General features: G+C 49.0%; 1 protein-coding gene and 1 long non-coding RNA gene across 2 annotated transcripts; one reads left to right on the top strand and one right to left on the bottom strand.

Annotated features, from left to right (window-relative positions):
• Positions 1-866: 866 nt before the first annotated feature.
• On the top strand, positions 867-8,844 carry LOC310835896. Its single transcript, XR_014559774.1, has 3 exons — positions 867-1,593; positions 2,991-3,797; positions 8,615-8,844. It is a non-coding gene; the product is annotated as an uncharacterized lncRNA (long non-coding RNA).
• Positions 1,830-9,828, bottom strand: LOC310835783 (cathepsin G-like). Its single transcript, XM_083720748.1, has 6 exons — positions 9,668-9,828; positions 7,653-7,800; positions 6,673-6,808; positions 4,187-4,438; positions 2,374-2,751; positions 1,830-2,112 (listed from the first exon to the last, which is right to left on the bottom strand). Exons 1-5 carry the CDS (start codon positions 9,726-9,728, stop codon positions 2,617-2,619), a joined length of 732 nt encoding a protein of 243 aa, XP_083576874.1. The 5' UTR covers positions 9,729-9,828; the 3' UTR covers positions 1,830-2,112; positions 2,374-2,616.
• Positions 9,829-12,469: the final 2,641 nt, after the last annotated feature.

The following is a 12,469-nucleotide window of genomic DNA, read 5'->3' as shown; positions in this document are numbered from 1 at the left end:
TCCAGCAAGTTCGATTTTGTGTATACTTTCCTCCCTTTTCTCCTTTTATATTTGCCATAGTCCTGTTAGGTAAAGGGACCCCTGACCATTAGGTCCAGTCGTGACCGACTCTGGGGTTGCGGCACTCATCTCGCTTTACTGGCGGAAGGAGCCGGGGTACAGCTTCTGGGTCACATGGCCAGCATGACTAAGCCGCTTCTGGCGAACCAAAGCAGCGCACGGAAACGCTGTTTGCCTTCCCGCCAGAGCGGGACCTATTTATTTACTTGCACTTTGATGTGCTTTTGAACTGGTAGGTTGGCAGGAGCAGGGACCGAGCAATGGGAGCTCACCCTGTCACAGGGATTCGAATAATAATAATAATTTATTATTTGTACCCCGCCCATCTGGCTGGATTTCCCCAGCCACTCTGGGCGGCCTCCAACAAAGATAAAAGATACACTGAAATGTCACATATTAAAAACTTCCCTGAACAGGGCTGCCTTCAGATGTCTTCTGAATGTCAGGTAGATGTTTATCGCTTTGACATCTGATGGGAGGGCGTTCCACAGGGCGGGTGCCACTACCGAGAAGGCCCTCTGCCTGGTTCCCTGTAACTTGGCCCTCTGCCTGGTTCCCTGCAACCTCGCTTCTCGTAGTGAGGGAACCGCCAGAAGGCCCTCGGAGCTGGACCTCAGTGTCCGGGCAGAACGATGGGGGAGGAGACGCTCCTTCAGATATACTGGACCGAGGCCATTTAGGGCTTTAAAGGTCAGCACCAACACTTTGAATTGTGCTCGGAAACGTACTGGGAAACCATGCCCTGTCCGGTAGGCTTGGCTAAATTAATACAGATGGTAGGTGGATTGAGGGACAAGGGGTGGGTAGGTGTGGGGGACTCCCTGGTCCTGAGTGGAGTAACTGTGCCCCTGAAGGACCAGGTGTGCAGCTTGGGAGTCATTTTGGACTCACAGCTGTCCGTGGAGGCGCAAGTTAATTCTGTGTCCATGGTGGCTCCTTCTGGTACACAGACCGAGGCCCTCCCTGCCTGCTCCCTGTCTCGCCAGAGCGGTGCATGCTCTGGTTATCTCCAGCTTGGACTACTGCAATGCGCTCTACGTGGGTCTACCTTTGAAGGTGACTTGAAAACTAAAATTGATCCAGAATGCGGCTACCAGACTGGTGACTGGGAGCGGCTGCTGGGACCATATAACACCGGTCCTGAAAGGCCCACACTGGCTCCCAGTATGTTTCTAAGCACAATTCAAAGTGCTGGTGCTGACCTTTCAAGCCCTAAATGGCTTCAACCCTGTATATCTGAAAGAGCATCAACTACATGACTTTTAGAAGACATATAGAAGTTAGAAGCTTTTAATGCGTGCTATTTTACTGTGGTTTTATAATTTGCGCTAAGCTACCCAGGGTGGCACAGGGCGCGGGTGGCACTGTTGCCTAAACCGCAGAGCCTAGGGCTTGCCAATCAGAAGGTCGGCGGTTCGAATCCCTGTGCCATCACCCAGGAAGGAAAGAGCCTCAAAATCACGAAAAGGAAAGACCTGATAAGTGGAACGGGCTCAACAATTCGTGGGAAATGAATAAAGCAAGACGACAGAAGTTGGCTGACGATTTGTCTCGGGTCGTTTTGTTGAGATTCCTGAATTGCGTGGGGTTGGGCTACATGACCCCTGGGGTCCCTTCTAATTCTATGGACTCCTCCCAGCATTTCATTTTATTATTGCAACGCAACACCCACACCCACACACCCCTGAACAACGGCACTTGTGATATTTGACCCCCCCGGGCGTTTTCACGACATTTTCGGAGAGAGCCAAGGAAAAAAGTACAAGATAAATGCTCAGCCATTTTGCTTTACTGGATAATATACGTTTGAGAGAATGCAACAGAGCAAGGGGCTGATTCCAGTTTTCACCCTCCCTCCCAACTTCTTTTCCTCTCCCCGTTTGGCTATCCTTGCCCCCTTAGGCATATAGCCAACCAAAGTGGACTTGGGGCAGTTCCACTGAAAACATATAATACTGTGCATAGAGATCTCAAGCATTATACTGCTTTAGACAGCCATGGTGGCTTCCTCCCATAAGAATCTTGGGAGCTGTAGTTTCCCCCCCCATAGAACTACCGTATTTTTCGCTCTATAAGACTCACTTTTTCCCTCCTAAAAAGTAAGGGGAAATGTCTCTGTGTCTTACGGAGCGAATGCAGGCTGCGCAGCTATCCCAGAAGCCAGAACAGCAAGAGGGATCGCTGCTTTCGCTGCGCAGCGATCCCTCTTGCTGTTCTGGCTTCTGAGATTCAGAATATTTTTTCCCCTTGTTTTCCTCCTCCAAAAACTAGGTGCGTCTTGTGGTCTGGTGCATCTTATAGAGCGAAAAATACGGGTACGCTTCCCAGAATTCTTGGAGTGGAGAAATGGGTCGACTGTTCAACCTCTCTGGGAATCGCCGCTCTAAGAAGAGGCAAATCACAAATGCACTTGTGAATTGAAGACACCATGGACCCACTTGCTTCAATAGGTTGCGGGTGGATGGGATTGCAGAACGAAAGGTGTACAGGTTATTAAGCATGCAGAAGGGTTTTTTATATATATATTGAGCAAAGGGTGCACGTTGCTTCTTCTCTTCAGGATTCCATGGTTTTCTTGATCCAGGGAAGGAAATGGGCGATGCGAGAGTAGACTCCAGGAGGGTATGAGTTACCAAACGAGACGATTCCATGTACCACGCCTTTGCACACCATGGGGCCTCCGGAGTCACCCTGGGGGGGAGAAAAGCAAACATCCTCACTGCTACAAGCTCCTCAAACGGCACCATTCAATTGCAAAGATCTGGGCCTCTGGCTCCAATTAGAATCAGTGCATCTAAGAGTTAGAGGGAGGTTCTCCAGTCTAGGTCAGTGTGGACCCTCCAAGTGTCTCTATTTTCCAGGGAGGTCCTTGATTTAGAGATGCCATCCCGGTTTCTGATTTGATCCCTGAATGCCCCACTTTTCCTTAGGACGCACCTGAAGGAGCGTCTCCACCCCCATCGTTCAGCCCGGACACTGAGGTCCAGCTCTGAGGGCCTTCTGGCCATTCCCTCCCTGCGAGAAGCGAGGTTGCAGGGAACCAGGCAGAGGGCCTTCTTGGTAGTGGCGCCTGCCATGTGGAACACCCTCCCATCAGATGTCAAGGAGAGAAAGAACTATCTGACTTTAAGAAGACATCTGAAGGCAGCCATGTTCAGGGACGTTTTTTTGATGTGTGATCTTTTATCGTGTTTTTAATATTCTGTTGGGAGCCACTCAGATTGAATGGGGAAACCCAGCTAGATGAATGGGGTATAAATAAATTATTATTATTATTATTTACATTGGAAAAATATTGGTGGGTATGGAGTTGTTATTGGACCTCCAAGCCTCCTGAAGGCAATCCTATATAGGACAAGGGTTCTTTAAAACCCAGTATATCTGAAGGAGCGTCTCCACCCCCATCGTTCTGCCCAGACACTGAGGTCCAGCACCGAGGGCCTTCTGGCGGTTCCCTCCCTGCGAGAAGTGAAGTTACAGGGAACCAGACAGAGGGCCTTCTCGGTGGTGGCGCCCGCCCTGTGGAACACCCTCCCGTCAGATGTCAAGGAAATAAACAACTATCTGACTTTAAGAAGACATCTGAAGGCAGCCCCCGTTTAGGGAAGTTTTTGATGTGTGATCTTTTATCGTGTTTTTAATATTCTGTTGGGAGCCAACCAGAGTGGCTGGGCAAACCCAGCCAGATGGGTGAGCTATAAATATTACCGTATTTTTTGCTCTATAAGACGCACCTAGTCTTTGGAGGAGGAAAACAAGAAAAAAAATATTCTGAATCTCAGAAGCCAGAACAGCAAGAGGGATCGCTGCGCAGTGAAAGCAGCAATCCCTCTTGCTGTTCTGGCTTCTGGGATAGCTGCACAGCCTGCATTCGCTCCATAAGATGCACACACATTTCCCCTTACTTTTCAGGAGGGGGAAAGTGAGTCTTATAGAGCAAAAAATACGGTAAGTTTTTGTTGTTGCTGCTGCTGTTGCTGTTGTTGTTACTATTATGTTACTGGTCTGACTCCCAAGGGTGGTTCAGAACTTTCCCATGGTTCCTGAGCATTGGCTGATGGGAACTGGAGTCCAAACTGGAGGGTGTGGGGGCCACAGATTCCTCCATCCCTGACCTCCCCCTCACCTGGCTTGTATCCCGAAGCTCATTGTGGCTGCCAGCACAGATCATCGCATCGTTGAGCTGTGGGTAGACTTTCATGCACTTCCTACGGCTGTAGATGGTGACATTGGTCTCAAACAGCTTCTCCGTGTCCTGGTTGTCGTCAATCAGGCCCCACCCTGCCAGGCTGCAGGGGGTCCCCTCGGGGAGGTCGCTGCTAGATTTGGGCAGGGGAATCATCTGGACGTATTTGTTCAGAGTAGCCTTGTGGACCAGCTGCAGGAAGGAATCGAGAGATGTAGGAGGGTTATCCAACCTCCCTTTGTCAGACCTCACCTGGAGTACTGTGTCCAGTTCTGGGCACCACAGTTCAAGAAGGACACTGACAAACTGGAACGTGTCCAGAGGAGGGCAACCAAAATGGTCAAAGGCCTGGAAACGATGCCTTATGAGGAACGGCTAAGGGAGCTGGGCATGTTTAGCCTGGAGAAGAGGAGGTTAAGGGGTGATATGATAGCCATGTTCAAATATATAAAAGGATGTCACATAGAGGAGGGAGAAAGGTTGTTTTCTGCTGCTCCAGAGAAGTGGACACGGAGCAATGGTTCCAAACTACAAGAAAGAAGATTCCACCTAAACATTAGGAAGAACTTCCTGACAGTAAGAGCTGTTTGACAGTGGAATTTTCTGCCCAGGAGTGTGGTGGAGTCTCCTTCTTTGGAGGTCTTTAAGCAGAGGCTTGACAACCATATGTCAGGAGTGCTCTGATGGTGTTTCCTGCTTGGCAGGGGGTTGGACTCGATGGCCCTTGTGGTCTCTTCCAACTCTAGGATTCTATGATTCTATGATTCTATCTGAAATCACTAAAATGTCCAGGAAAATCCGAATGGATGGTCAATCTACATCAGTAATGTCGATTCCTTTTCTTTTTGAGATTTTGCAAAATCTCAACAACGTTGCCAAAAAACAACTTTTGTGTCTGAAATATGGCAACCCTAACATAAATGTAAAGAGTGTGGTCTGAGGACAATGCCAAGGACCAAAGCCTGAATGGCCACATTTGAACCCCGGGCTCAATGCACAACACTCCAGATACAGATCTCCACTGCTTCTGCCACCTGTAAGCTTCTGAACTTGTATTTCCTAAAGAGAGAGGAAAAGGAGGGAAGTCCCTTTAATACGTCACTTCCCCATTTTTGAAGTTGAAGCATCTTGGTGAAACTTCTGAAGGAATGGGTTTCTGTGCAGTCAGTCTGAAATCCACATTTTTCTTCCTCCAAGGGAGCATTTCTAAAATGCATTAACTTGAGCTCTTGAGTATAAACAGAAAGCCAGCTGTATAAACAAGTGCTCAAAGCCCTCTCCTTTATCAATCCGTGACGGCAATGGATGGCCTTGCCAGTTCCGTGGGGCACGTCTGGGTCTTATCTTACATCCTGACCACAAAAGACGCACAGACAATGTCAGGTCTGACAAGAGACCCGGGAACGGTGCCAGGAGCGCTCTAAGAGTTGGTGACCTCCTGCTCCAAGATAAGAGTATAGGAACAGGAGCAACCTTTTATGGTCAAGAGTACCGGAAAAGGAATATCTGTTTATAGTCATGGATGTCAACTTACGTGTATGAGCTGACGTGATTGGATTCCTGGGGAAGGGGGGAGAGGGTGCCTGGAGGATATATATACTGCATGAAATTTCTCATTTCTTTGGACTTGCTGCGAACTGACCACGCAAGTGCCTTCTGCTATCCGGAGAGCAGAATAAACTCTTTCTCTGAGTCAACCTCTGTGTCATTTGACTTCCTTTCTCCCTCCTGGGAGCAACGCAGATCCCACCAGTCGGTAAAGTCTAAGAAGGCTACACTCCCACTTTAGTTGCCCACACCATGGTGCTAGTCCCTGGTGAGGGTCAGTTCTCCCACAAGCCACAGTGAAGCTGCTACACCAGGCAGCGGCATTTGAGCACTGTGTTGTATTCATTATACTGCACAGGTAGGGGGGATAGTAAGGTAAAGGGACCCCTGACCATTAGGTCCAATCGTGACCAACTCTGGGGTTGCGGTGCTCATCTCGCTTTATTGGCCGAGGGAGCCAGCGTACAGCTTCCGGGTCACATGGCCAGCAGGACTAAGCCGCTTTTGGTGAACCAGAGCAGCACATGGAAACGCCGTTTACCTTCCTGCTGGTGCAGTACCTAATTATCTACTTGCACTTTGATGTGCTTTCGAACTGCTAGGTTGGCAGGAGCAGGGACCGAGCAACACGAGCTCACCCCGTCACGGGGATTCGAACCGCCGACCTTCTGATTGGCAAGTCCTAGTCTCTGTGGTTTAACCCACAGTGCCACCCATGTCCCTAGGGGGGATACGAAGAGTTTTTTAACCCCTTCCTCCTTGAGGTCCCTGCCTTTTTTTGTTTAATTGTTATTTTATTTATAAATTTCAGATTTATCCACCAAGGCCCCTGGCTTTGAGGGTGCTGAGAAAGGGAGAGGGAGCCTGGAGCAACTTACCTTGAGCAGAAGGATATCGTTTGAAATCGTTATACGATCATATTCCGGGTGCATGTGGTACGACTCAACGCCGATCACCTGTTGAGTGTTCTCAATGGCAGAGCGGTCGTGTGCCCCCAAAACCACGGTCATCTCGCTGGAAAACAAGGGCACCAGTGTGCATTGGCAAGGGTTAGTGAACCGTGAATCTACCCTCAGCTATCGTTCTCTCTTGGTGACAGGCAGGATGGGGGAATCTGTCCATTTCCCCAGTCTTAAATTCAGTTCTTCAGATTTCTACACCAGTTTGCCTAATAGGTTGGTAATGAACTAAGAAGGCATCTCTGCTGCTTTGTCCCGGAGGTGTTTAACTTTAGGTCACGTGGGAAAGGTATTCAGCTGCAAATCTCCATTTGGAGGGAGTTGGTCTTTGTTCTCAAGCACCGTGGAAGAAAGCATGTGTCCTAATGTTTTCTCTCCACTAGAGAACAGCTTTGGCTGGAATGGAGCCTGTGAGAGCTTTGTTTACAGCTTTGGCTGGAATGGAGCCTGTGACAGCTTTGTTTACAGCTCTGGCTGAAGTTATTTAATGTTTCTAAGATGCTGAACCTATGCCTGGACAAGCATATGATTTCTCACGACTATTCGGTTGTAACGTTAATTGTTTTGGATCTGTTTTGCAACGAGTTCTGCTAGCAAAGCTTTGAAACCGCATTTTTGGGAGTGGGAAATTTTTGATTCCATAAGCACCAGCTTCCATCCATCCTATTGCTTCCATATGTGCAATATTGACAACTGCAGTTCTGCTTGCAAAGAGCAGGTGGTTGCAGCAGCGGGGAGAAGGGAGAGAGAGGGAGAGACTTCACCTTGCAAAGCTCATTCGCTTCCGCATTTTTCACTTCCCCAGCTGGCTACAAAGGCATTGCCAGCACCTGTACAAAAGACCAGCTTCCGCCCATTAGCTTGGGCCCTGGCAATCACTAGGGAATAGTGAGACGTACCTCATGCAGTGTGCAGCTGTCATTACCCACTGGGGGTCCACCAGGAACCCGCCGCAGCCATAGCCCTCGCCCATTTTGAGGGCTGCCATATAGGGTCTGGAGTGGGGTACTGCTTCCTGGCCTCCGACGATCTGGCTCCGCAAATGTGCTGCAAAAATAAAAATAAAAATCACGAGGTTGAATCCTGACAAGACATAAGGGTCATCCAGTCCAACCCCCTGCAAGGCAGGAATCTCAGCTAAAACATCCAGGACAGATGGCCGTGCTTAAAAACCTCCCAGGAAGGAGAGCCCACCACTTTCCAAGGGAGACCGTTCCACTGTCGAACAGCTCTTATACTGGCCTCGGTCCAGTATCCCTGAAGGAGCTTCTCCACCTCCATCGTTCTGCCTGGACACTGAGGTCCAGCGCCAAGGGCCTTCTGGTGGTTCCCTCACTGCAAGAAGCCAAGTTACAGGGAACCAGGCAGAGGGCCTTCTCGGAGGTGGCACCTGCCCTATGGAACGCCCTCCGACTAGATGTCAAAGAGAACCACAACTACAAGATGTTTAGAAGACATCTGAAGGCAGCCCTCTTTAGGGAAGCTTTTAATGTTTAACAGACCACTGTATTTTAATACTTTGTTGGAAGCAGCCCAGGGTGGTTGGGGAGACCCAGCCAGATGGGCAGGGTATGAATAATATATTATTGTTGTTGTTGTTGTTGTTGTCACAAAGTTCTTCCTGTTGCTTAGATGGAATCTCCTTTCTTATAACTTGAAGCCGTTGGCAGGACCCTTTTGCCCAACGTGGGGCTCGAACCCAAGACCTTGAGATTAAGAGTCTCGTGCTCTGCAAACTGAGCTATACCAGAGATAAGTTCGCCAAGAGTGCTCCCCTCCTTGCTGCCTTATGAGGTACACCCATACAAAGTTGGAGAACATTTAAAATCTACCGTATTTTTCACTCTGTAAGACGCATCAGACCACAAGACGCACCTAGTTTTTGGAGGAGGAAAACAAGAAAAAATATATTCTGAATCTCAGAAGCCAGAACAGCAAGAAGGATCACTGTGCAGTGAAAGCAGAAATCCCTCTTGCTGTTCTGGCTTCTGGGATAGCTGCGCAGCCTGCATTCGCTCCATAAGACGCACACACATTTCCCCTTACTTTTTAGAAGGGGAAAAAGTGAGTCTTATAGAGCAAAAAATACGGTATTTGCCACCCCTTTTAAAGCGCTGACTCCAAGTAATTTCTGCTCAGAGCAGACTCATTGAAATTAATGGACCTTAGCCACGCTCGTACATTTCAATAGGTCCACTTGTAAACCCTGAGAGGCATTCAGCTAAGTCCTACTCTGGGTAGTCCCATTGCAAATAATCTCAGTTGGGGATTCCCCCTTCCAGATCTACGATTCTAGTCACGCCTATTCATTTGAATGGGTCTGCTCTAGGACTCAGGTTGGATACAAACTTATGTTTATGAATGTTCTCTGGCTGTGCAAATTTGGCACACTCTTCTCTTGCACACAGGGACGTGGGTGGCGCTGTGGGTTAAACCACAGAGCCTAGGACTTGCCGATCGGATGGTCGGCAGTTCGAATCCCCGTGACGGGGTGAGCTCTCATTGCTCGGTCCCTGCTCCTGCCAACCAACAGTTCGAAAGCACGTCAAAGTGCAAGTAGATAAATAGGTACCACTCTGGCGGGAAGGTAAACGGCGTTTCCGTGGGCTGCTCTGGTTCGCCAGAAGCGGCTTAGTCCTGCTGGCCACATGACCCGGAAGCTGTATGCCGGCTCCCTCAGCCAATAAAGCGAGATGAGCACCGCAACCCCAGAGTCGGTCACGACTGGACCTAATGGTCAGGGGTCCCTTTACCTTTACCTCTCTTTCACACGGCTGGTGCCGTTCTGGCGATGTAAAAATGGCACTCGCACCCTGAACATCTCAAAGGGAAGGAATTGACACTGGCTTAGCCTGAAAGGGAGCAGCAGAAAACAGCTCATCAAAGGCGGTCCTTTGTTTTTTGTTTAACTCACCTGTTTGGGCCCATGACAAGGACAGGAGTAGAAGTAGGAGAGGCTGACCGAATCTCAACATCTTGACGTTCTGCTACGTTCAAGCTACGGAACTGCCTGGCACTTAACTGTCCAGCCCCTCAAACTAGCAGCTTTTATTAGCGTTGGACTACACCTCCCCCAGGAAGCAACGGAGGCGTGAAAATCTGATAGTGGGGGTCCCAAGCAAGCTTAAGCAACCTAAAACGGCAATCAGATAGCGAGGCGGTTGGAGGATGGGGGGCGGCTAACAGATTGAGATTGAATCCTGACAAGAGAGAAGTAATGTTTTTAGGGAACAGTGGGTGGGCAGGTGTGGAGGACTCCCTGGTCCTGAATGGGGTAACCGTGTCCCTGAAGGACCAGGTGCTCAGCCTAGGAGTCATTTTGGACTCACAGCTGTCCATAAAGGCGCAGGTCAATTCTGTGTCCAGGGCAGCTCCATCTGGTACACAGGATGAGACCCTCCCTGCCCGCAGACTGTCTGGCCAGAGTGGTCCATGCTCTGGTTATCTCCTGCTTGGACTCCTGCAATGCGCTCTACATGGGGCTACCTTTGAAGGTGACTTGGAAATGACAACTAATCCAGAATATGGCTACCAGACTAGTGACTGGGAGCAGCTGCCGTGACCATATAACACCGGTCCTGAAAGGCCTACATTAGCTCCCAGTACGTTTCCAAGCACAATTCAAAGGGTTGGTACTGACCTTTCAAGCCCTAAACAGCCTCGGCACAGTATACCTGAAGGAGCATCTCCACCCCATCTTCCAGTCTGGACACTGAGGTCCAGCTCCAAGGGCCTTCTGGCAGTTCCCTCACTGTGAGGTTACAGGGAACCAGGCAGAGAACCTTCTTGGTGGTGGCACCCTCCCTGTGGAACGCCCTCCCATCAGATGTCAAGGAAATAAGAAACTACCTGACTTTTAGAAGACATCTGAAGGCAGCCCTGTTTTTCATGTTTGATGTTTTATCATATTTTTTAATATTCTGTTGGAAACAGCCCAGAGTGGCTGGGGAAACCCGGCCAGATGGGAGGGGTATAAATAATAAATGTATCATCATCATCACCACCATATGATTGGATCCTGCTGGGGTTCAGGAAGCTGCCATGCAGTGTGCCCAAACTGTGAAATGCCCAACTAAGGATCATGAACAGGTGTGCATGCACGCAAAAGCTTATACTCACAACAAACTTCTTGTTTGTTGTTGTTGTTTAGTCGTTTAGTCGTGTCCAACACTTCATGACCCCCTGGACCAGAGCACGCCAGGCACTCCTGTATTCCACTGCCTCCCGCAGTTTGGTCAGACTCATGCTGGTAGCTTCGAGAACACTGTCCCACCATCTCGTCCTCTGTCGTCCCCTTCTCCTTGTGTCCTCCATCTTTCCCAGCATCAGGGTCTTTTCCAGGGAGTCTTCTCTTCTCATGAGGTGGCCAAAGTCTTGGAGCCTCAGCTTCAGGATCTGTCCTTCCAGTGAGGACTCAGGGCTGATTTCCTTCAGAATGGAGAGGTTGGATCTTCTTGCAGTCCATGGGACTCTCAAGAGTCTCCTCCAGCACCAGAATGCAAAAGCATCCATTCTTCGGCGACCAGCCTTCTTTATGGTCCAGCTCTCACTTCCATACATCACTACTGGGAAAACCAGAGCTTGAACTATATGGAACAAACTTAGTTGGTCTCTAAGGTGCTACTGGACAGTTTTTTAATTTATATATATATTGATTGTGTCAGACCAACATGGCTACCTACCTGAATCTAGAATCACTTGTGTTGGTTCTCTTACTATTCGCTTGTGGTATTTCTTTGGTGGTGAGAAAGGTTGGTGGTGGCTTGGGGTGTGGCTGGTTGTCTTTGGCTGGCTGTAGGGAGATTTGTTTATGTGTGTGAGCCAGGTTCGTGTGTGTATTGTTTAATCAGGTTAGCCAGATTGATTCACAAGCTGTCGGCGGGTTCTTGTCGCTCACTCAGCGCTTAGTTAAAAGTATGGAACTCGCTCCAAACAAGATTGTGGTGGTTGTCAACTTTGGATGGCTTTGAAAAGAGGTTGAGCCACAACGTCCGTGGTTCCAACCTCCACAGTCGGAGGTGAAATATTCTTAGAGTCGAGAGCAGATTTCATGCTCTTTATTCAGCTCATAGTGGTGAGGAGGAATGGAAGTTACCCCAGAATGTCTGCTTTATATACATTATTTACACAATGGGCCACACGTGATTGGCTAATTCCAGGATTCACCTGTAGGCCAATCAGGTTGTGGATTCACTTCCACCTGGAGCTGGATTGGGTGGCTCCTGTGGACCAATCAGACTGCTGCATTTTGGATCCTATTGTTCTAGGACCAATCAGACTGCTGCATTCTGGACCCTATTGTTCTAGGGCCAATCAGACTGCTGCATTTTGGATCCTATTCAACTCAGTACATAACAGGAGGCCATCACACTTCTGAAATCACAGAGGAGGAGACTTGCTCTTTTATTCGAATACTGCTTTCAGGTTCCCCACTGCTGGAGCTTCTGGTTGGCCATTGTCTGAACAGGTTGCTGGGCCAGATGGGCCCCCTTTGGCCTAATCCAGCACCCGGGCTCATCTTATCATGTTCTCATGTAGCTTCCCTTTCTAAGAACTCTCTGATAGCTTAGTGGCCTTCCAGTAGGAGATGACCTTAATTGTAGCAGAGGGAGGCAAAGGAGGTCCTTCTGTCAGATGACTGTTCAAACTGAATGATGGAGATAATGCCATGAGCTGCTTGATAAACGACAAGGGGCTGGTGATTAGCTTTTAGCTG

The sequence above is a fragment of the Podarcis gaigeae genome (genome assembly GCF_964106915.1).
Source record: "Podarcis gaigeae genome assembly, chromosome: 18".
Classification (NCBI taxonomy): Eukaryota; Metazoa; Chordata; class Lepidosauria; order Squamata; family Lacertidae; genus Podarcis; species Podarcis gaigeae.
This window is presented reverse-complemented; position numbering and strand designations above follow the sequence as displayed.